Genomic DNA, 23,157 nt, shown 5'->3' with positions numbered 1-23,157 from the left:
TGCCAACATCTCCGGATCCAGCTGTGCTGCTCCACTCCAAAATGCTTGCCCATGTGTCCCCATCCAATATCGCCGCAACAATCCCCATAGGAAGTGGGGTAGAACATCCGGATTTCTCAGCCAGTGTGTTGTGCGCTCTCCGGTTCCCATTGGTGTGTATTGGCCGGATGGTGCAGTCCGGCTCCGCCCCGGATACGGCTGCCGGAGGAGCCGGATGAAAAAATAGCGCATGTTGGAACGGAGGCCGGAGTCCGGATCCGGCCCGGCTCCGGTTCGGCAGAACGGACGCATGTGAACGGACGCATAGGCTTTCACTGCTATGCCGTGCGTCCGTTCCGTCCGTTCTGCAAGCGGTGCGGCTCCGGCACGGCGATTCCGGAGGGCCACCGCAAGTGTGAACCGGGCCTAAGACTTCATGTGAGTAAAACAGAACTAATCATCTTTCCACCGCCTCTCTGCCTAACAATACATGTTAATAATAACAACCCTCTATAGTTCCCAAAGCACAGCGCTTAGGAGTAATATTTGACTCCTCTCTCTCTTTTATTCCTCACATTCACTCCCTAACCAGCTCCTGTCATTTCCAACTCCAACATATCTGGCATCTGACCTTTTCTCACTCAGCACACTACTAAAATGTTAATACATGCTCTTATTATATCTTTTCTGGACTATTGTAACATACTACTTTGTGGCCTATCAACTAATACTGCTCCAATCTGTACTGACCTTGTCTCATCCATCCCTCTTCTCGGTCTTCTTCTGCTGCTCCTCTCTTCCAAGCTCTTCACTGGCTGCCAATTAGCAGAGGATCCATTTTAAACTCTTCACCCTCACCTACAAAGCTCTCGATAATCTCTCTCCACTATACATTTCCTCACCTGTTTCCAGATACCAACCCAACCACAATCTCAGATCTGCACAGGAGCTTCTTTAGTCTTCCTCTAGAATCACCTCCTCACATTCACGTGTACAAAACGTCTATATTGTTATCTACCACTTTTGTTTTTTTTACTTTGTACAGCACCACGGAATATGTTGGAGATTTAAAATCAATAATAATAAAACCACATAATTTCTTACAGTGGATATGATGCAAACACAAAATATTATTTTCACATTAGTAGGACTGAAACAAGGCTGTACATTGAAGTTGTGCTTTATTAATGGTAAACCTTATCAATACATTACAATACAGTCATTAAAAAGGCTTCTCCATGGATACCATATATAAAAAAGAAAAAATAATCACATTTTTACATTTTAGAGGTACAGGTGATGTTCATATAGTACTCACATATTATACAACCCAAATAAAACAAAACAATAAAATTATTTAAGAAACATTTGATTTGAGGTTATACAAAAGGTTTCATTGGTAGAGAGACAAAAAAAAAAAAAAAAGTATTTTCACAGCATGTGGCCTATTAGCAGAGCTGTTCAAGTAATCTTCACTTCAGAGAGCCCATGAGCAAAACTAAGTATAATCCCAGCCACACATAACTCACCAGTGGGGAGGATCAATGTGATGCAAATAAAAATGGACCAATCGAATCATAGTCCAAGTTCAAGATGCACAAATTTGCATAATCCTGCTTTAAATTGGAATTATTTGCATCTTATTGACCATCCCTACTCACAAGTAGTACACCCAACATTTTGGCAGGCTTCAAATGATAAGGATGATTTGTTGAAACCATCAAGTATGTTGAGAAACGTAACGTTTCTTAACACAGATGTACCCAGAGTTTGTTTATTGATATGGAATGCTAGATCTTTAAATGACAGAGGCCCGTGTGCACTGTTCCCCTCCTTACCCCTCCAGCCTGAAGCCACTCCATCATGTGCCACGCCACTGTCCCCAGAAACAGTACTACTTGTAGCTGAGTGAGGCGTATATACAGCACACGCCCCCTAACTGTCGCCAAAAGGATCGCGTACCAATTCCTTTGGATGTCAACCACTATGAACATGTACACACCCCCAAGTCATTCTAATGCATTCTCTTTATTACATACCCAGTGATTTTACAACGGGCCAGCCTATAGGGGCACCCACCCTGTGTTTACTTACTATGGTCATGCATTTCATAGACTGCAGCCAGGTCTGTAGATGGGATACAGGGAATGGAGCCCTGTGCCAAGCTACACCAGCTAGATGGACCTCAGATGATGCAGTCATTCAGGTGGAAGTGATGTGACTGTTCTCTAGTGTTCTAAGCTCCACTTTCCCTCCTGCCCATTGTGTGTTTGTGTACATGTAAACCAACTCTGAGGATGTATTAGGCACAGGTGATAATGAATAAATAGAATTGTTCAGAAAATGATATAATCAGAGATTATTCTAGAAATGCATTGCTCAGACTCAGAGGGTTCAGGAACACAAATCAGGCCCAGACAGGAGGAATGGGGACACTCATACAACAATTTCACATCAAACTATAAGGCTGTAATGAAAAGAATTCCTAGCAGCAATAGAAAAATCAATTTCAGCCTGGCCACATGAAAAGCAGTACAGTCCTGTTTCTGCTATTGGACAGACACATTAAAATAAGGTTTTGTTACTCAGAATACTTGTAAATGATATAAGACGGACTGCTTTCAATCCCTCTGTTTCTGTTTTAAGAAAAAATTAAACACGGATAAAACAAGGTTATTGAATGTGAACTTAGGCTTTGTTCATATCTGACGGCAGCGATTTTAAATTTTTTGCAAGTTTTTATTTTTCCCCCTCCCGATGCTCCACTGCGCAGTACAATTTTGTCCAAAGCGCTTTTGTAAGCGCTTTTGCAGAGTGATTCCATTTTTTTTTACTTCCTGACATAAGTCAGGAAGTGAACTCTTTCACCCTGGAAAATAACACATTATATTTATTCTTAAAACCGCAAACTCAATCGATTTTGTGAGCATTTAGCGCTCTTCCTATACCTTCCATTAGAGCAAAATCGCCCCAAAATGGTACAGGCACCGCTTTGCGGAGCACAAAGCCGACGAAACACACGGATATGAACCTTCCCATAGAGAATCATTGCAAAAGTGTTTTGTGGGCAATTTTGAAAATTGCCTGTGTTTCAAAAAAAAAAAAAAAAGCCAGAAAACGCCCTAGATGTGAACGAGCCATTATAGTGTATCCATGCATATGAATCCACTATTGTGTCCTAAAGTGCATAGAGGTTGTTTCTAACACTGAACACCTCTTCTATCTTATCCAGCCATATGAAAAACCCTAAAGATCACAGCTGAACTTGCTGACTCCCATGTGATCACTCCTCATCCCTCCCTTCTGATGACTCATGCTGTCTCGGTGGAGAGAAGACAGCACCAATCATGAGCAGGGAGGGGGTGATGAGTGATCGCAGGGAAGTCAGTAAGAGCCTTAAGTGACCTGCAGGATTTTTTCATACGGCTGTATATGACAGAAAAATAGTGCTCAGGGTATGAAACAACGTTTTGACTGAACACATCTAAATCCAAAAAAAGCATTATTGGCAGAACCAAATGCATTTAGCATTGGCAAATTAGTGTTAGTAACATTAGTGTTATCATGGGAGAGGGTGGTTGTGGGATTACAGGCATGGGGAGGGTATAGGTGACAGTCTGTTTTAACATACAAAATTGTATCCATATACAGGGATCCACTAAAAAGTAAATTTAAGGTATGAAATTTGCAATAGGAATGCGATGTCAACTAGTTAAGAAATGGTACAATGGATGGGTATGTGTGATTTGGACGTATGATACATGCAGATTGCAATGCCCGGGATATCGGAAATTAGGCCACTGACATTATGCAGCTACTGTTGCATTGTACAAGCTTATTGCCACAGAATGTAGACACCTATGAGGTAAAACCTGCATCACTAAGGGCTAGTTTCCCCTAGAATTTATTTGCAGCATTTCCCCACACATGGATTTGGGAGGGGAATTGCAGCCTTTTGAGATCAATAGGCTGCTTCCGAATTCACGTGTCTTCTCTTAGGCTACTTGCACACCAAGACGTTGCGTTAGGTGCTACGTTAAGGTCGCATAACGTGCACCTAACACAACGTATGGTGCTGCAAGTGAGGACGGTAGAGTGAGCCGATTCCTATGTTGTCTCCCAGAGTGGCGCTGATTGGCCAGCGGGACCACGTGATGCGGAGCGAGACACTCCGCATCACGTGGTCCCGCCGGCCAATCAGCGGCCGCCAGTGCAGTGAATATTAAGTAGCCATGTGCGCGGCTACTGTAGCTGGCTCTTCCCGCCTCCTCTCCGCCCCCCACTGCGCATGTGCAAACAGTCTAACGCGGCTATAGCCGCTGTAACGCCGTAGCATGCTGCACCTTCCTGAGAACGTGCAGCGTTACATGTAACGCAACGTGGGCTGTGTGAACAGCCCACTTGTGTTACATTGCTGTGCGTTGGGGGAGCGTTACAGGCGCACTAACGTGCGCCTGTAATGTCTTAGTGTGTAAGCAGCCTAAACCCCACCCAACAACATTATCCATTAGAATGATCAATAGAAACTAAATGGCTGTATTGCACTTTGTCCACATGGCCCATCCAAGAGGTTCTGTTCACTAAACATGGAAAGATATAAAATCCCATAAGCACCAATACCTCCATGGACGGCAGAAAAATGTAAATTCCCCTGTTTTCAGCTATAAAATCTTTTACTATTTCTATATTTTCCAAAAAAATACAAATACAATTATATTCATTATCCATTTACTATAATCATAGGATCCCTGATTGACAAATAGGTAATAACAGAACATGTGTAACAGAATCAAATATCAAATACAAAAGCTTTGGCATTCAAATATTCATAACTACTTGTATGGACTTGAAAACCGTTTTCCCAAAGTAGCCTCAGCTGCCTGTATTCCAATGAGGAAAAACGGTTGCCTGTGTTCCAGTGAGGGAAAACAAACAGCTGCCTGTGTTCCAATGAGGGAGAACAGCTGCCTGTGTTCCAATGAGGGAGAACAGCTGCCTGTGTTCCAATGAGGGAGAACAGCTGCCTGTGTTCCAATGAGGGAGAACAGCTGCCTGTGTTCCAATGAGGGAGAACAGCTGCCTGTGTTCCAATGAGGGAGAGTGGCTGCCTGTGTTGCAATAAGGGAGAACAGCTGCCTGTGTTCCAATGAGGGCAAAGAGTTGCCTGTGTTCCAATGAGGGGAAACAGCTGCCTGTGTGCCAATGAGGGGAAACAGCTGCCTGTGTGCCAATAAGGGGAAAAAGCTGCCTGTGTACCCATGATGGAAAACAGCGGTCTGTGCACCAATGAGGGTAAACAGCTGTCTGTGTACCAATGAAGGGAAACAGCTGTCTGTGTACCAATGATGGGAAACGGCTGTCTGTGTACCAATGAGGTAAAACCGGATGTTGTGTTTGGTAATACAGTATATACAGCACAAGCACAGCCATGAAGTTCCAGTTTAGATAGCATTCATTTTGATACAAAGCCTGGATAAGGCTGAATTTCAGAAATTCAGAGAACTGGCTTTGCAGAAACTATGGCCACCACTGCTTCTGCCTGGTTCTGGTTACCAGTAAAAACAAATAATTTGCTTAAAGAGGATCTCCATCCTAAAATAGAAAATCCTGCAGCGCTGCTGTAACAAAAAGTTATATTTACCTGCGGTGTCTTGTCCCACTAAGCCATCCCGAAGACCCCGCATCACTCCACTTCTGGTGCCTGGCCCCGCCTCCCCTCTCTCCCCGGAGAAAAATGCCAAGCTAATTATTGCAGCAAATAGTCTGGCGTTTTTTTTCTCAGGGGAGAGAGGGGAGGCGGGTGACAGGCACCAGAAGTGGAGTGACGCGGAGACTTCGGGATGGCTTAGTGGGACAAGACACCGCAGGTAAATATAACTTTTCATTACAGCAGTGCTGCAGGATTTTCTATTTTAGGATGGATATCCTCTTGAATATCCTTCTAAAATCCTTAGAGCAGTGGACATGTGACCTCTGCTCTCCATCGCAGTTATCTCCAACCTGCCAGATGACTTTCAGCCCAGTATGAGTCAATGGTACAGATGGTCAGCAAGATTATAATTCTATCTTACTGCATACAAAGTTAATGCAAATTGCATGCAGCTTGGAAATTAGCCAACTGCAATTTTGGATGTTTATATTGACTCAATCCCAAGCTACATAAAATGTGCATTGCATTTGAATGCAAGTCAAAATTATAAGCATCCCTTTAAGTATTTATAGTTCTTGACTGTCTGCACCCCTCCACCTTCCATAAGCTACACCATAAGGAAGGGAGAGGCACGGTTTCATGAACCAGCAATGCAATGCCAGGTCTCCATTCCTGGGAAGGGAGAATTGCACAGCAGTCATGTAATCACTATACATATACAATGTACAATAACATTTGTACAGCGCTTTTCTCCAATAGGACTCAAAGTGCATAGATATGTCTCAAATCAATACATGGCTGCAGGTGGACTGTGTTACAGAGGAAATAGTCAGGCGTTTGTAATCGCTAGACATGTGGCTTTTCATTTTGGACTTAAATGTATCCAGGGATGGAGATGACCTGATTGGATGTGGCAAGGATTTCCAAAGTGTAGGGCAGCATGACCCATTTGCACTATTATTGCAGAATTTCTAAGAAGAATGCCTGGAAAGCAGCTTTACATCCGTATTGCTGAATTTTCTGACCCATTTTTTTTTTTTTTTAATTTTGAAAGGTTTTCAAATGGTACTGCTGGGAATATAGTTGGCAGAAGTGAAAGTATTGCTTTGTCTTTTAATTACTAACTCATCCTATGCTTACTTCAGTAGGGTCTTCTCTTTCTTATCTGTACAAGAAGCATTTAAGGAGGAGCTGTCAGCCATACTATCTCAGAAAAACAAAACATATATAAGTAGATAAATAGTTGGTCTACTTACATAACATATGTATTGCACTGTCCACGTTTTGATTTAGTGATTTTTGTACAGCCAAAAAAAAAAAAATCCTTAGCATTTCCCATTTTAAGTGTGGCTATTTTGAAGCCATTCCTGATGTAATTTCCTCCCTTACTCTCCTCTGCCTGATTGTGTATGCATTGCCGCCCTCCACTATAGAAAGTGCATTGTCTCAGCATGAGAAATACTGACCAATCAGAGGGGAACAGAGGTGTGGGAGGGGAAATCAGGAGGGAAAGAGGCTTCAGCCAATCAGGCTGCATTAGTTAAGTCTGAGGGGATGTAGAGCAGCAAAACAGAACCAAATTTTGTGTGTACCGAATAAGAACTGGGGAATTATTTATCAACAAGAAAAGTATTAGCGATTTTAACTTTTGGATTGCCTGGTAAGCATCCTTATTACTTGTTTACCAGATAAAAATAAAGAATTGATTTTTTATTTTATGCACGACAGTTACACTTTAAGCAGAATGTTGACCAGCCAGTATCAACTAATTACATTGTCTGACCTATTCCAAAACGACCCTAAAAAACAAGGACTGTGACGGATTCATTCTCCAACCATGTAACATTGAAGACACTTAACATTTATATGTTGTTTTAAGGTCAGAGGGTCCATATAAGACAATAGGATCAGAAAAAAACAGGGTAAACCACAGTCACCAATCAGCAGTCCTCTTTAGTGACCAATCAGCGGTCATGTTTCATTAGACTACAGTGAAGAATGGAATCTAGTTATCTGCACATCACTGCACTTTGAGCCATCTTGAAGAATAGCAGTATAACACACAAATATTAATGCAGGAGGCGTTACCAATAGCAACCGATCACTTTACCTGCTGCATGTAAAACCTACTCCAAGATAAAACCTCATTGGTTGCTCTGAGCTGCTGCTCTGATTCTTCTCCATATTTTCTAAGCAACAGTCTTTCAAATCAGCCCATTCACCACTGTCAGTTTGCTACTTGGACGAAATAAAACATTTACTCATTAAAAGTATAGCTTAAAAAAAAAATAAAAAAAAAAATCAACACATCGCTGCACAAGTGCAGAACACATCTGTCAATAAATCTGAACAGAAATGTTATATGTAATTTCCATTGCCATGTCCAGCCAGCATCAGCTAGCATAAAACAATGGAAGCTGTATAGTCTGGCGAGGGGCTGATCTCATAATAAAAACACATTGAAGACACATCCGGACGTTTCTTCATGTAGACGGATTCTGATCTAGAAGGATCTTCATGTGGAAGAATGTTTAAAATAGATTCATAAAGAATTGTGCAAAGTCCACTAAAAATAGAGTATTGTCTACAGCAGTAAAAACTGTAAGCGCTCTCATGCTGCAGCCTCACATCGCTGGCTAAACAGGACTTCCACTATGCTGGGGTCTGCCAGGGTAGATATGTCCCCCAAATCCTTCTCATTCCGGGCAATCTGTCTAAGGACCCTCCGCATTATTTTACCTGTGGAAAAACATCACAATGTCAAAACAAAAAAAGTTTTCAATAAAGGCTAGTTGATAAAGTGAATAATCAATGCAAGAATCAGAAATTCACAACTTTACTACGTTGGTATGCGTTAATATGCATTTTCCCCATAGCAGTGCATTATGAAAAAGCTTTAAGTTACAACATGTATAGTGGGAACTGAGCCATAGGAAAACATGGGCATTACTTTGACAATCAGTTTTCTTTCAGTTATAACTGAGAGCAATTGATTAAGTGTATAAGGAGTCAGAACCCTAAGCCTCGTACACATGTAAAAAGAATGGTCGCCAGGGAGGGATTATTACTTGAGACATTAGTGCGGTGCTGTGTCCGATTGTGCTGCCTGGAAGCTGCCTTCTGTAGTGGGTTATGCGCATGATCAGTGGGAAATTTTAATGAATTACATCAAATATCTCCACAGCCACACCTTCTACAGTCCCCAAATTGCAGCCCCCAAACCCTGCTGGCTCCCGAGTAAGGATTGTTTGATCTATCTCGGGTACTGGCCGTCAAAATTTGGGGAGTGTAGGAGGCGTGGCTGCGGAGCCTGCAGCATAAACTACTAGGAAATCTCACAATACAGCATTGTACTGTGCATGCGCAGCAGCTCAAATCAAAGGCAGCAGCACGATCGGACACAGCACCGGCGCTGAACAGACGCATCGCTTGCCTCTAGGCCATTGACATCATCTGTTGCTATGTGGCACACGAGTGATGTCAGGCGGCAGGCAGGGTAAGTAGGGAGAATGATGTTCTCGGCCAGCGATAGCCGAACTCGAGGCCAAGTTGGGGTGGTGATGTAGAAGAGCTTCTAGAAGCTCAGTGGACATTATGCCATGATCCGGAACCAGGCCCGGCCCTAGACTTTTTGCCGCCTGAGGCAATTTTTAAAGAAATCGCCGCCCCCCCCCCCCCCCCCCCCAAGCCGTTGTTGTGGGGGGCCGCCCGAGCTGGAGGGGATAGCGGGCAGGAAGGGGGTATTGGGCCTAGCGGCGGGGAGGGGGGTCGGACCCCCCCCTCCCTCGCCTGGGTCCCCCGTCCTCCGCTCCCCTCCAGCTTTAAAAAGGTCCGTGCTGTGGCTGCAGCTATTCGTAAGAGGCAACAGGCGGGGATTACTCACCTCTTCCTCGTTCCAGGCCAGCGTGCGCTCCACTGACGTCACTTCCTGTGGAGTAGCAGGAAGTGACGTCAGTGGAGCGCACGCTGGCCTGGAACGAGGAAGAGGTGAGTAATCCCCGCCCGTTGCCTCTTACGAATAGCTGCAGCCACAGCACGGACCTTTTTAAAGCTGGAGGGGAGCGGAGGACGGGGGACCCAGGCGAGGGAGGGGGGGGGATCCGACCCCCCTCCCCGCCACTAGGCCCAATACCCCCTTCCTGCCCGCTATCCCCTCCAGCTCGGGCGGCCCCCCACACACATGGACGGGCGGGTGCCGCCCCCCCAGAAGTGCCGCCTGAGGCAAAAGTTTCACCCCGCCTCATGGGCGGGCCGGCCCTGTCCGGAACACTCACACTAACACTGAGACCAGATGGCAGAAGTAATGAGCTCAAAGGCAGACAAACCAACCCCAAATGCTGAAATTATGTTTAAAGTTACATGCAAACATCTGTCATACCAGCCTTTAAAAGTGAACTGCAAGTAAATAATAAAAGATATTGGTTTACTCCAGTTAACTCAATAAATGCATATTTAGTACTAAATAGTACAAGTATCTTATCCTGTCTCTCTATGAGCATCAACTCTGGGAGAGGATTGTACTGTCAGCCAATCCGGCTCTGTTGTATTGCATAATATTGTTATAGTAGTGCGAGTTCGAGAACAGGAAGGAAGACCAAATTACGGTATGTCCAGTGTATTGCTAACTCTCAGTTATTCAACAACACGGCTAACGGAGGGTCTTCATATATGCAGTATTATTCGAGCAACAGGTGGAGGAAAGCAGGTGTAAAGCATGATTGCAGTCTCTGACACTGCATCTAAGAACACTACAAATCTATGTCAGTTGAGACATTTAACATACGTATAAGCAAATGACTTTCAGCCACAACCATGGTGACATTCATAAAATGTAAATTGTTTACCTGATCGTGTCTTTGGCAGTCCAGGGGCATTCTGTATGAAATCTGGTGTTGCTATTGGTCCAATCTTTTCACGTACTGTAAAGTTAGAATATTAAATGATTATTACGATGATTAATAATGATTATTAACAATACGGTCACTATTGTCAAGAAAGCGCAACAGAGGATGTACCATCTACGGCAGCTGAAAAAGTTTGGCCTACCTCAAAATTTAATGGTGCAGTTCTACACTGCAATTATTGAATCCACCATAACATCATCTATGACTGTATGGTTCAGCTCCTGCTCAGCATTAGAAAAGGGGAGGCTGCAGCGCATCATCCGAACAGCGGAAAGGATAATTGGCTGTAGCTTACCTTCCCTGCAGGAACTTTACGCTAGCAGGTGCAGAAAAAGAGCAACCAAAATTGCCTCTGACCCCTCTCACCCAGCTCACTCCATCTTCCAGCGCATGCCTTCAGGAGTAAGATTCCGGTCAATCGCTACCAAAACCTCCAGACACAGGAACAGCTTTTTTCCTCAAGCGGTAGCCATACTTAATGCTGAACCACGTTAGAGCTGCTAGGACTTGATAGTAATCAGCACAGAACTGTAAATGAACAATTCTCACACTGCTTACTGCCACTATACTTATAATGTCCTTGACTTGTAATATACACACTGTCTGCCCTTGTATTGTTTTTGTTTGTGTTTGTGTTTGTTAAGCAACTGCCAAGACAAATTCCTTGTAGGTGCAAACTTACTTGGCGAAATAAAATTGATTCTGATTCTAAATATAAAAAGTCATGCCTACTCATACTCTGTATTCTAAACATGTTGAGTAAAGTTTATATTTTCATACACTTTGTAGGAGACAAATCCCAAAATCTTAGCTAGTTGCTATCTCCAAACAATGGTAAAAATTCCCTATTAAAAACACATGGGCATGAGCAAACGCATTGTTCTCACAACAAAGCTTAGTAAAAGATCTCAACACTAACAAGCAAGTGCACGGTTCTTCCGCTTACACCTGCCACCAGATGTCACTCCATTGTGCGCGTCACTCCATTGTGCGCTGCCCTGTTGACTTCTCCATTCTCCAAAGAAACCGTGCAGGCTATCTAGGAATCACCCCCACCCCTTCTCTATTCCCTCTTCTCGAGCAAAACTTATCCCCTCTACTTAACAAATTTAGAGCTCTTATTAAGGAATGGTCTTTGATACCCATCTCCTGGTTAGGTAGAATAATCGCTGTGAAAATGGTGTTTCTTCCCAAGTTATTTATTTTTAGAGCACTCCCACTATTTATCCCTAAATCAAAAATTCTTCCTTTCCAAACCCTGTTCAATAAATTCATTTGGCATAACATACGCCCTAGGATACATAATAGAATCCTTTATAGACCAAAATATGCAGGTTTGGCAGTCCCACAGATCTGGCATTATTATTTCGCAGCTAGACTTGCTCAGATGTCTCACTGGCATAATATTACATCTCCCCCTCTATGGGTACATTTTGAACAAGACTCTATTTTGCCTTACTCCTTTATTGGCCTTATGTGGAATCCAGTCCTTATACCCCAACCCGTCTCCCACCTAAATAAGATTGTTTGGCAACATCTGCTTCTTTGGAAAACCATACGGAGTCGGTTTTCTCTGGCCTCAGTGAAGACCCCTTTTTTTTTCCTATGTTGGTAACCCAAACTATTTACCAGCCCTACATACCACTGAAACATTTAAATGGTTGAATGATAATAACCTAGTTATAGCAAGGAAGTTCTGGCTAATTAACACATTTATCCCATTTTCACTTTTTGTCTATAACCGATCCATTCCACAATCTGAAATCTTTCAATGCGCACAGATTCGATATTTCCTTTCGGCGTCAACTCTGAGCCCCCCTGAACGTATTGGCACCTTTTATGAACAAATATGTTTGCATCCACACACTGAATTTGGGGTCATTTCGAGAATTTATTTTCATCTACAGGACTCCTCTATACAGGAGAGACCTAAAAATATGCAAGATTGGGAGACTGATTGGGGCTCTCCAATTTCAGATCAGCAATGGTCTAGTATCTTTCGTAATATACGGTAGCTAAAAGCTCTAAAATCTAATTTTATCAAAGAAACTACATACAAATTACCACTAGCTGGTATTATACCCCGGACAAGGTGAAAAAAATGTTTCCTCCATTATCTTCATTATGCTTTCGAGGCTGTAACTCTAATGGGACCATCAAACACACATTTTGGGAGGGCCAAGTGGCAGTAGACAAATGGCAAAAGATGGCGGATCTAATCAAAGAAGTCTTAAAAATTTAGATTAAATTTAACATGTTAAATGCCCTATTATTTTTAGCCCCAAAACAAGTATTGAAACACCTCAGACCATTAGTAAATGTAATAATTGGTGCCACTCAATGGTTGGTTGCCTTTCACTGGAAGCAGCTCACCATTAATTTCGATCTCCTACTCACTAGAATTGACCAAATCCTGCTCATGGAAAATAGCATACACCCTAGATGATTCCCAAGATAAATTAATCTCTAAATGGGAAGACTGGATCACATACCGAAGTCTGAATGACCTTTTAGGTAGAGCTCTTTCACTTGCTTAAGCGTTTATACTTACCTAGATAAACAAAAATGTATTTTGTTAACTATAGCACGGTTGTGGTAACCCAGGGCCAAAGATGAAGGATTCCCTGAAGCCGCCCTCCTCTCTTCAATAATTAACAATGATTCTATAGGAGAGGTTATTTGAACTCTTAGGGCTCGTTTCCACTTGTGCGGCGTGCGTCTCGCAGACGCATGCCGGCACTGAGCGGGTGCCATGCACGGCTATGAGAATCGCAGCCTCCACTGCGAATTCTGCGGGGGTGTTCCGGCCGAATCACTGGCGCCGCCGTTATACCCTATGGCAGAGTTTCCCAATGCGATTTGCCTGTGGGGAAACTCTGCGGATTTGCGGCGGAAACCGTAATAGTGGAAACGGGCCCTTACTTTTCATCAATGTATGTTTATAAAGACATAATTTCAATGTCACTATTTTGCAACATTGTATTGAGACATGCCATACCTGACCTACAAATTCCTGTCTTATAGGTCTTTTTCAAATGCTGCCATGTTGGCAAACAGTTTGAATGTTTGTACTTCTTCGAAATACTTTTCAATAAACGTAAGTAAATATTTTCATGTCCAGATGGGAGGAACAAGTATTGACTAATAATATGAGTGCAAAGGTCGCCCTCTGGCGTCCATATATAGACGACCTGATAATCTTTTGGGAGGTAGATCGAGACAGTTTTAATGATTATATGACCTTTTGAGTGAGAACACTCTAAACATTGAATTAAGTGCAGAATCTGATAGAAATAAGATCCACTGAATTGACTTGGAAATATTGAGAGAAGGGGATGTATTACACACTATTTCAAACCAACTGATAGAAACGGGTTTATACCTGTGACAAGTTGTCACCACCCTAGCTGGATTGGAGCAGTCCCCAAGGGCCAAATGATGAGGCTGCAGAGGAACGGTTCGAGGGTGGATGATTATCTTGAACAAGTACAGGTATTGGGAGACAGGTTTGTTGAAAAATGATACAATAGAGAGCATATCAATGCACACATTGGGCAGGTCAAAGAAATGGACAGGGATACATTTTGGAGTAACAATAATGATGGTGGCAATCTAGACCCCATGAGACAATTTGCGTTCCTTACCCAGTTTAACGTCCAGTATACAGGGGTACAGCAGATCTTTCGAAAGTACTGGCCGGTTTTGAAAGAGGATACGGTTTTGGGCCCTAATTTACCTGATAATCCAAGTTTTATATATAGTAAGGCAACAAATTTGAAGCAACTGTTTGAAGCAACTGGCACCTAGATGCGTGGACCCTCCCCCCCCAGTACAACAACAAAATAATCCATGGGGATTAGGCTTCCATCCCCGCAGAAGATGTAAGGGATGCACTGAGGCGACCTCTGGGAGATATAGGGAGGTAACCTCCCATGTGAATGGGCAGAATTTCAGGCTTCAGGCTCCACGATTTTTCCACATGTTGCACCACGCATGTGATTTACATGTTGTGGTGTACGTGTGGTAAACAGTATGTCAGGAGAAAAGGAAGAACTCTTAAATAGAGAATATCTGAGCACATAGGTAAAATTATTAAAGGATATGAGGGGCATAGCGTATCAGCTCATTTTAAACAACGCCATGGGTGAAACCCTAAGCAAATGAGGTTTTGTATTTTAAAAAAGAGGAGATATCCATGGACTGTGGTGAACAAGATAAGGGATATGGCTCAAAAAGAAATCAAGTGGATGTTTATGATGAAATCCTTGACACCAGTAAGTCTAAACATAGAGATAGACATCAATAGTTTCATCAGTGATGATTAGGATGTGCAGTAGAACTGGCATATGAACTTGAAAATTGGCATATATCCGTATTAATGTTGACCTTTATGCTGCTGGATGATATAAATTGTATTTATTTTATACTTTTTAATCTGTGATTTATACTTATACTTTTATATTCATAATGTAATGATTAGGCTCTTTCCCTGGGCTGCCAGAAGGACCTATGTCCGGCTGCATGAGGGAGTTCGAGACAAACAATAGATAGTGTAGGTACTGTATATATATATATATATATATATATATATATATATAGATAGATAGATAGATAGAGAGAGAGAGACACACAACACGCACGTAACTCCATGCCCCTGATGAGTATTGATGTACGAAACGCGTTGGGCGGAGCTACGTGCGAGGAGGCTGAGCCACAAACCACAGGGAAGTTTGATTGCATTAGAGGGCCGAAATCTTTCTGAGCGCTGATCCGAAGCGGAGCACGGGGAAGAGCCCGGTCAAAACTCTGTACTATTGAAATCACCTGATGTTTGTGGGTGCTTTTAAATCTTATGTTTATTTTATTAAACAGTATTGCACTATGAAAAGTATTATGTTTATTTGAGGTACTATTGTTATTAAAGGAACGTATTAGTGTTCCTCTATAGTGGGGGAACACAAAGTACACAGGAAGAGGAAGCTTCTGTTTTGTGCAAGACACAGTGTGACTGCAGGAAGAGGAAGTTCCTGTCTTGGTGCAAGACACAGTGTGACTGCAGGAAGAGGAAGTTCCTGTCTTGGTGCAAGACACAGTGTGACTGCAGGGAGACGGCCAGACAGCCGGGAAGGGGGCTCAAACCCTTCGCAGTGAGATTTGGCTCTATCTAAGAGTCAAAGGATCTGGTGAGTCTGATCATAAACTTTAGTACAGAGTGAAGTTGCTGTGTGGGATCTCTGGATATTATTGCAGTATCGCTGAGAGACTATTACTGATTGCAGCATGAGAGCCTGGGTTCTGCTATACTGTGAATGGCAGGCTGGCAGCGCTGTTGTATTTTCTTTTGCATTTATTATGGGACACAGTGACCTATTACAATAGCGCACCGGTGGTTATAAACTACCTTTGTCTGAACGTAGAGCAGTGTATATAATGGTTTTTAATAAATGTAAGTAAACAGAAACAGTGCAGGTTGCACAACTATACCTGAGCGATGCGTTTGTATGGCACTCATTGTCCATAGTGTCATTCTAGGATCTCGGGCAAAATTATTGAAAGGTCTATACACTGAAGACTGCTTGAAACCTGGCAATGTGGTTGCCCCAGAGACCGCAATGTACATGTCAACTATAATGATGCCAACTGGACAATTTGGGTTTCGGAGTTTGGCTATTATGCAGCTCAACTCTGCTTATCATTGGAGGGGATGGAACGGTGGGGCACAGAGTTCGGCTACAATGTAGCCAAACTCAAAATAGTGCTGGAGACATCGGTGACGGTTTATAGAGTTTGGCCACTACGTAGCTGAACTCTAAATAGCTGGCAGAGGTCTGTCAGTGGCACCCGGGGTTGGCTATTATGTAGCTAGTTCCCAGATATCTCCAGAGGGGTTCAGTTACCAGTGCATAGAGTTTGGTGGACCAGCACAGGGTTAATGAACTGGACACCTAGGGTACTATTATGTAACCGAACCCCACATTGGGGATGATTCACAAAGCTTTTTCACTGGTTTTACTCTATTTTCACCTCATCTATGTTACTTTTTTAAGCTCCCAAAGAGCAAAAACATATTACAATTAAGTTAAGAAAATTAATATTGAAATGAAGTTAATCAGGAACAACTTTCTTTGTGTGATTATTTTGCTTGTAAATGTGCTGAAAGGTTATTTTTATTAATTAGGTGATAAGTCGTTTTTGAAGTTTTGTGAATAGAGTCCATTGGCTCTTAGTGTAAAGAGTAGGTGGGTGGTTTAGGCCCAGTTCACACTGGCAATTAAAGGAATACTTAAGTCTAAAAAAAAAAAAAAAAAAATGATATTTACTCACCCGGGGAATCCCTCAGCCCCTTGAAGCTGGATGGTGCCCTCGCAGCCCCGCTCTCATCGTCCTGTCCCCGCCGGCGGCTACTTCCGGGTTCGGCGACCGCCGCCGACAGGCTGGGAACGCGAGTGATTTTCCGCGTTCCCAGCCGCTATATCACCCTCTATGCTGCAATAGCGTATATGTTATACGCTGGTCCACCAAACTCTATGCACTGGTAACTGAACCCCTCTGGAGATATCTGGGATCTAGCTACATAATAGCCAACCCCGGGTGCCACTGACAGACCTTTGCCAGCTATTTAGAGTTCAGCTACGTAGTGGCTAAACTCTATAAACCGTCACCGATGTCTCCAGCACTATTTTGAGTTTGGCTAGCATAGAGGGTGGTATAGCGGCTGGGAACGCGGAAAATACTCGCATTCCCAGCCTGTCGGCGGCGGTCGCCGAACCCGGAAGTGGCCGCCGGCGGGGACAGGACGATCGGAGCGGGGCTGCGAGGGCACCATCCAGACTTCAGGGGGCTGAGGGATGCCCCGGGTGAGTAAATATTTTTTTTTTAGACTTAAGTATTCCTTTAAGTGGCAAACAGATCCGTATAAACTGACCTGATTACCGGTCGATCGGATCAGTCTTCACTCCGTTGTTGTTCAGCTGCTTCCATTTTGTTTCCCCATATTACCCCCAGTCCCCCATCACCAAAAGAAGATTTGCTGGCTAGAACGGTCCATTTCTTCACTAGTGCGAAGAAACGTTCCATTTTCTCATTGCCCCCAATGCAGGGCTTCAGCTTCCATTTCGCTGGGCTCAGCAGTCTGGAACAATTGCTGCAGCACCAAATGTGTGGTCCGTTCAGCTCATCGTGTGGAACGGATCCGTTCTAACAGACCAATGTGAACAGATCCATAGTTTAACATTGGAGCTGTTTTTTCCCACCAGTGTGAACAGGGCCTTAGTGTTAGGCATAAGTAGTGGAAGGTTAAGGTAGCCATGCACCTAGCGATGATGGGCAGATTCGACCAAGAGACAAATCTCTCTCTTAATCAAATCTGATAAGAGAGAGTTCTGGTAGCTGCCCATACACTGCAGGCCGATTCCTGATCTATTTCATGTTGAAATCGATCTGGAATCGGCCTTGTGATGCAGCATCAACGCTGTCCCCCTAATGTTAAATGTTCCCCCGATGCCCAGTGCAAGTGATACCTTACCTGTCCGTGGCCTCCGCTGCTTCCGGGATTCTCCATACACGCATGCCACGTGGTTGCCTAGTAGCGTGGCCATGTGAGTGACGCCTGACATCCCACATGCTGCCCTTACTAGGCAACCACATGGGGCGTGCGTGTATGCAGAATCGAGGAATCCCGAAAGCAGCGGAGCCCGCTGACAGGTAATGCATCACTTGCAATGGGCACTAGGGGGAACATTTAACATTAGGGAGGGACAGTGCGGGGGCGGGGGGCCTCAGGCGGGGGTGGTGTTCGTCGCATTCGTCAATCATCCCGAAATTGCAGACCGCTACCTCAGTGCACCCGATCGAGCAAGTTGGCCCAACCCATCTTGCAGCATGCGCGTTTCGGGACTGAAATTGGTCGCATTGTCGGTCAGGCATTCACTTGGCGGCACAGATTTTTATCCAATTCGATAATAATAATTGAATCAAATGGTCGATCGGCCGCCAAGTCGCCTGATGTATTTGGTAAGGCAATATTAGAATATGGGTAACATTACCTAACCTATATTCTACTATTGGTGTTACTGTAACGTTTGCGGTATAGTTTTCGTGGTCAGCGCACAAGATGCGCACTGACACAACGAAAACCCTCCACACGCGTATAATTAGGTGAACCCAGGCTAGGTGCAATGCACCAGCAGAGGGCAATTCCCACCGACAGATGGCACTGTGGAGTGCAGACGAGCACAGCCTCTGCACGGCCACAAATGCCAGATGGGAATTGTACAGATCTAAGACAATGCGGGGCTGAACAGCCCTTAACGAGAAGAGCATAGAGAAAGACTAAATGTGTGTTCCCCAATCTAGTCGCCACCCAGCGACGGTGAACACACATTCGCAGAAACAAAGTATGAACGCGATCGCGAGAGAGGCGATCGCCAGAAATGACACAAGACAGATCAGAACACAAGAGTAGCAAAGGCACAGAAAACAACAATGAGAAAATAACGAAAATAACAAACGCTAGCTAAACGCGAACACCGCACTCATTCGCAACAGCAAACGCGTTTACACGCGATCTCCGCACGTTAAGCGCAACAGAGACAAGCACGCCTAACTAACCACAGACAGACAAACACGAAACAAAGAACGCGAGCGCTTGCTTAACGGTTACCTCACCGAGCCTACAGCAAGCGTTCGTATCAGACAAGACAGACAAACGGAGAACAGGAATACGAGAGGAAAGATCCACTGCTCTTTCCGTCAGAGCAAGTGCGATACGAGTTCAGGAACAGGCTAGGGAAGATCCACTGCTCTTTCCGCCAGAGCGAGTGCGATCCGGGTACAGGGACAAGAAAGCAGATCAGAAGGATCCACAGCCGCTACCGCTAGGGGCTAGTGCGATCCAAGCACGACAGACAGATGAGATAGCAGGGAGCAACCGCTGCTCTAGCTTACACTCCAAGAACAAAGATCAGAAGGATCCACAGCCGCTACCGCTAGAGGCTAGTGTGATCCAAACACGACTGACAGATGAGGTAGCCGGTAGCAACCGCTGCTCCAGCTTACACTCCAAGAACAAAGATCAGAAGGATCCACAGCAGCTACCGCTAGAGGCTAGTGCGATCCAAACAAGACAGACAGATTAACAGAAGGGGCTACCAGTAGCGACCACTGCTCTGGTTAGCACCCCCAGACAGACAGAACGATTTTCTGACAACCACCGTTGGTGACAGGACAATCGCAACAGAGAGGCAATACAGACAAAACAGATAGCAAGCTAACTGCACTAGGGAAGCTGCCTAGTGCAGTCCCAAGAATTACTCTAAGATAACTTTAACAAGCAATAGCAGGGCTGACACTCTAGGAGTGTTTCAACAAACCATGAAGGAATGACCAGCAAAGAACTCTGGGAAACATAGCTCTTTATACTACCAGCCTACAAAGGAGTTACCTGGGTGATTTGCATAACCAATGTATGCAAATTCCTCTGCAGCAGAGCAGATCAGAAATTTGCAAAGGAAAGACAGGTCTCTCTTCCAGAGACCTGCAGCCCACAGACTAGAGGAATGGTCAAACAGCTGTCTGCCTGTGCAGCCAGCTGAGCGGATCATTACAATTACCCAACCCATTTTCAAAATTTCTAAATGCCTAGCCACAGCCAGTGTGGAGTCATTATAGGATTAACAGGATTGATATCCATACAAATTAAAACAAAGCCTAAAAAAGCAATGCAGGTATATAGCACTTTTAATTATTAGCATTATTAATCAGAGCTTCATTTACATTAAGATGGTCACAACCAGTGGTGAAGCTACCGAACCTTGGTCTATAGTACAAAATGTTACTCTGCCTTTCCTCAGAACTGTATGCATAATAATTGCATACCACCAAAACCGGGTCTCCAACGACAGCCACTATGTAAGCAGAAATGTAAATAGAATGGCTTGTTAAATATTACTTATAGTCAAAACATGTATAGAGGTGATCGTTGCTACTAAAGCACCAATAAAGAGCTAATGCAACGCCAGTAGGAGGGCTCCATGTGGGCCCCTCAGATTCAGGGACCCTGGTTGCACCCTCCCTTATTGCAACACCATAGTGCACAACACGCACAAACACACTAAGGTTCCTTCCCCACCCAAACGCACCGGAAAACAAGAGTACCAATGCAATGCACTTCCGTTCAGATTTTCGACAATGATTACGATTCCAATCAGTACAATTCAGTACAATGTGTTTGCGTATTCCAGTTGGAAACCGTGCATTGCAATTAACCGTGGACATCAGACAGTGCAGTCTAAGCACTTCTGATGTCCCCTCGAATTGCGTTGCATTGCAGTCCTGAAAACACGACGGCAGTCATGTTATGTGGGTAAGGGGCCTAATACTTTAAAGATGATTGCTTACCTTTATGTATATGTTTAACAAATAGGCAGCATGGTTAGAACATGGCTCTGTGCTAAAGTAAACACAATAATCACACTAGCAACATAACTTTAGTTTACCTTGTTTTTTGAGTTCTTCTGCAACAACTTCTGTAAACTTCTTCCCATCTTTCAGAATGACAAAGCAGTACAGGCATTCTCCTTTCACAGTGTGTGGCCGGCTCACTACTGCAGCCTCTGCAACTGCCGGATGCTCTGCCAGTGCAGACTCAACCTCAGCAGTGCTCAGCAAGTGGCCTGCAAGACACATCTCAGGTTTACTTGTAATGCAAAAATCAGAAACAAACACTAACCGGCACACACTACTAAATAATACTGGATTTTGCAGCAATATAAGGAAATATCTTCAAATTTAAATGTACATCTTTCAAACAAAGAAACCTAATGCTAGATACACACAATGCAATTTTCTGACAGATTTACTATCAGTACACACACATCTATACCTTTGCAAAAAGAAGACATAACTTTTAATAAGTATAATTAAGACATAATTTTTATTCTGACCACTAAAAACAATTAGCCTGTAAAAATGCTGTTTCCATATACAGATTTGGGGAGGGAGAAAGGAGAACACAGAGCCTTGTGAATGAAGCCAATGAGTTTAGCTCACTACATAGGTTCTCCCTATTACCCAGATAGAGTTGATAATCAAATACAACACCCCGCCTATAAACCTACATGTTTTACCCCCTAATAATTAGGGTCTTCGTCAGGGGTACTATCTAAAGTGCAAAGTGCTCAGTGTGCTACATAAATATAATAAATTGTACACTTGAGAAAGACTTACTTGGCACCCAGTAGATGGAGATGGAGGGCTAGGGCCGCACGTATCAAGGCAAACATATACAATTCACTTTCTCACCCCAGACCACTTGTATGGTGTGGATTTGGGATAGCTAAGGGGCATGCAGCCGACCAAATGGCAGAAAAACACGTGGATACAACTTAGTGCAAAATAGTTAGTCTGGACACTGTTCCTTTAAAGGCTTTATTCAGACCACCACCATGTCCATAATACAAGACAGTTCCATAAATACAATCTGCACGATATATCTGACCTGCGATGCCAGGTGGTGAAGGGATGGTGGGAAGGACGGCATAAATATAATAAGTACAATAGATATGGAAAAAACCATGTCATAGCCTCACGGCTATATTAACAGGCTGTAGCATGCTGAGCACTTTAGATAGTACCCCTGACTTCCTTTCTCCCTTCCCCAGTCTGTATATGGAAACAGTATTTTTACAGGCTGAGGCCTGAAACCCACTAGGAGAGCTTTTCTGAGCGCTTTGTGATTTGAAAAGCTCTAGCTAATGTAATGCTATGGGTGTGATCCCACTTGAGTGATGTGATTTTATAAAAAACCCCCATAGCATTGCATTACCAAGAGCTTTTTCAAATCACTCGCGCTTACAAAGCGCTCCCAGTGGGTTTCTGGCCTAATGGTTTTTAGTGGGCAGAATAAATGTTATGTTTTAATCTCTTTTGCAAAGATATATTTGTGTGTATTATTTTGTATCAGTTGTGTTGTTAGATTTACTGTCAGATCGACGATTTCCAAACGATTTTCCAATCGATTTTCTATACACTATTATGGTAAAATGATCAGAAAATCGATTGCAAGTCAGATCGGACATATTGGAAATAGTCAATCTGACAGTAAACCTGTCAGAAAATTGCATTGTGTGTATTACCTGGAGTGTGCCTAGTCAAAAATGTTTGCTAAAAATGGTATTAAACATTCACAAAATAAGGCAAACAAATACTATTAAGGCTCGTACAAACGTGGAACTTTTGTGCCCAATCATCAACCAAACTTGGTCTATTGCATTATAGTTGGGCATGTGAACGAGTGACAAACGACTAGAGGACTAGACTGATATCGTGCAGATGATGTCGTTTGAGCGACTTGTACTTGTTTTGAATGCGGCCAGTCCGTTGTTCCGCTTGCGTGCGAAGTATGCAAATAAGTTGGTTGTTCAGTTGCCTGGTGCACCGAAAATAAAAGTTGTGCAATCGCTTGGTTGTGCATTCGGTCATGTTGTGGGATTGGTTGTGCGCTTTTGTTGGACGGGTGTACGAGCCTTTAGGCCAGCGATGGTTTTATTGTGCAGCAATAAGAGCTGTCACAAACACTGTGGAAGACAGGTAAGGCAGATGGTTGCCAGGGGATGAACTGGCCAA

The 23,157-nt window shown here is 43.6% G+C and overlaps 1 protein-coding gene across 1 annotated transcript in view; it reads right to left on the bottom strand.

The window, feature by feature from the left end:
- Nucleotides 1–5,875: 5,875 nt before the first annotated feature.
- Nucleotides 5,876–23,157, bottom strand: part of LOC137518831 (acetyl-coenzyme A synthetase, cytoplasmic-like) — a 106,214-nt gene continuing 88,932 nt past the window's right edge. Inside the window, exons 16-18 of the mRNA XM_068237191.1 lie at nucleotides 21,030–21,206; nucleotides 10,474–10,548; nucleotides 5,876–8,368 (exon numbers count right to left, since the gene is read on the bottom strand). Of these exons, the coding sequence (XP_068093292.1) occupies nucleotides 8,241–8,368; nucleotides 10,474–10,548; nucleotides 21,030–21,206 (380 nt within the window). The 3' untranslated portion in view covers nucleotides 5,876–8,240. The remainder of the gene's footprint in view (nucleotides 8,369–10,473; nucleotides 10,549–21,029; nucleotides 21,207–23,157) is intronic.

The sequence above is a fragment of the Hyperolius riggenbachi genome, chromosome 5 (genome assembly GCF_040937935.1).
Source record: "Hyperolius riggenbachi isolate aHypRig1 chromosome 5, aHypRig1.pri, whole genome shotgun sequence".
Lineage (NCBI taxonomy): Eukaryota > Metazoa > Chordata > Amphibia > Anura > Hyperoliidae > Hyperolius > Hyperolius riggenbachi.
This window is presented reverse-complemented; position numbering and strand designations above follow the sequence as displayed.